This window comes from Gouania willdenowi, unplaced genomic scaffold (assembly GCF_900634775.1).
Source record: "Gouania willdenowi unplaced genomic scaffold, fGouWil2.1 scaffold_51_arrow_ctg1, whole genome shotgun sequence".
NCBI lineage: Eukaryota > Metazoa > Chordata > Actinopteri > Blenniiformes > Gobiesocidae > Gouania > Gouania willdenowi.
In genome coordinates, this window is record NW_021145215.1 from 513,839 (window position 1) to 515,004 (window position 1,166).

A 1,166-nucleotide genomic window follows, 5' to 3' on the forward strand; every position below is an offset into this window, starting at 1 on the left:
CCTCTCTAATCACAGCAGAAACAAAAAGAACTTAAAGGCTGACTAATCTGGTACTAACCTCAACGTTACCTACGTGCTGTAAATGTAGGGTACCCAACTGGTCTGAATCCTGTACCTCCTTATAATGACCAACAGAAGTGATTTCTAAACCAGCACATGTAGTAGATAGATAGAGACCATCTAGCAGTCCTTATAAAAACTGGCTCCAGAGATGATTGGTCCTACACAGCAGAGAAGAACCAATCAGCAGCTCCTGATCAGGTGGCTCCACCCCTCGTTAGTCACTGAAAGACAGGGTTGAGTGGTGGGGGTATGTGGTGGTGGGTGGTTACCAGGGAGAGACAATAAGTAGAAGGACTCTCATGATTAACCACAGATGGAACCAACAGTCAGTGAAGGACTAGAATAACTTAATGTCACTGCACACAGGACGTCCTGCTGTTTCCTGAATGAGAGTGAGAGGCTGCACAGACCAAACCACACTGGTTCAGAAGAAGGGGGCGGAGTCTTGTCTCTGAGTGTGAGCTGTGAGCACCATGGAGGAAGCTCTGTGTCTGCTGTGTGAGTAGAAGTTCTCCTTGTGTCCTTCCACCTAAACTCCCACTAACAGCTTTCCTCCTCAGGCCTGAGCTCACTGCTGATGTTTGCCTCACAACAACAACAACCAGGTGACAAAGAGCTCCTCCCACTGCTCCCAACATCCACCTACTGGGACACCAGTCCATCACACCAGCTCATCACTGTGAGGCCCAGCAGCTCCCAGTTCTTCTCTGGAGACTCTGTGACTCTGAGCTGTGACCTTCACCCATCAAACATCACCTGGAGGAGCAGAGATGGACGGGAGGTCCAGTGTGGACATGGGTGGGGAGAACCTGGAAACTCCTCATGTTATATTCACTACCTGTTCATCCTGGACTCTGGAGTGTACTGGTGTGAGAGCAGAGATGGAGAAACTAGTGAGAGAATCAACATCACCATCACTGGTAAGATCAGTGTGTGTGTGTGTGTGTGTGTGTTACTGTGTGTGTGTGTGTGTGTGTGTGTGTGTGTGTGTGTGTGTGTGTGTGTGTGTGTGTGTGTGTGTGTGTGTGTGTGTGTGTGTGTGTGTTGTATTTTTTCTATAAATATTGTTTTTTGTTATTGTAGTGTGATTCTGGAGTCATTTT

General features: G+C 47.8%; 1 protein-coding gene across 1 annotated transcript in view; it reads left to right on the forward strand.

Moving 5' to 3' along the window:
- The first annotated feature begins 536 nt into the window (after positions 1 to 536).
- The window catches only part of LOC114460529 (low affinity immunoglobulin gamma Fc region receptor III-like), a 1,506-nt gene continuing 876 nt past the window's right edge, over positions 537 to 1,166 (forward strand). The window contains exons 1-2 of the mRNA XM_028442405.1: positions 537 to 561; positions 624 to 983. Coding sequence (XP_028298206.1) covers positions 537 to 561; positions 624 to 983 — 385 coding nt within the window. The remainder of the gene's footprint in view (positions 562 to 623; positions 984 to 1,166) is intronic.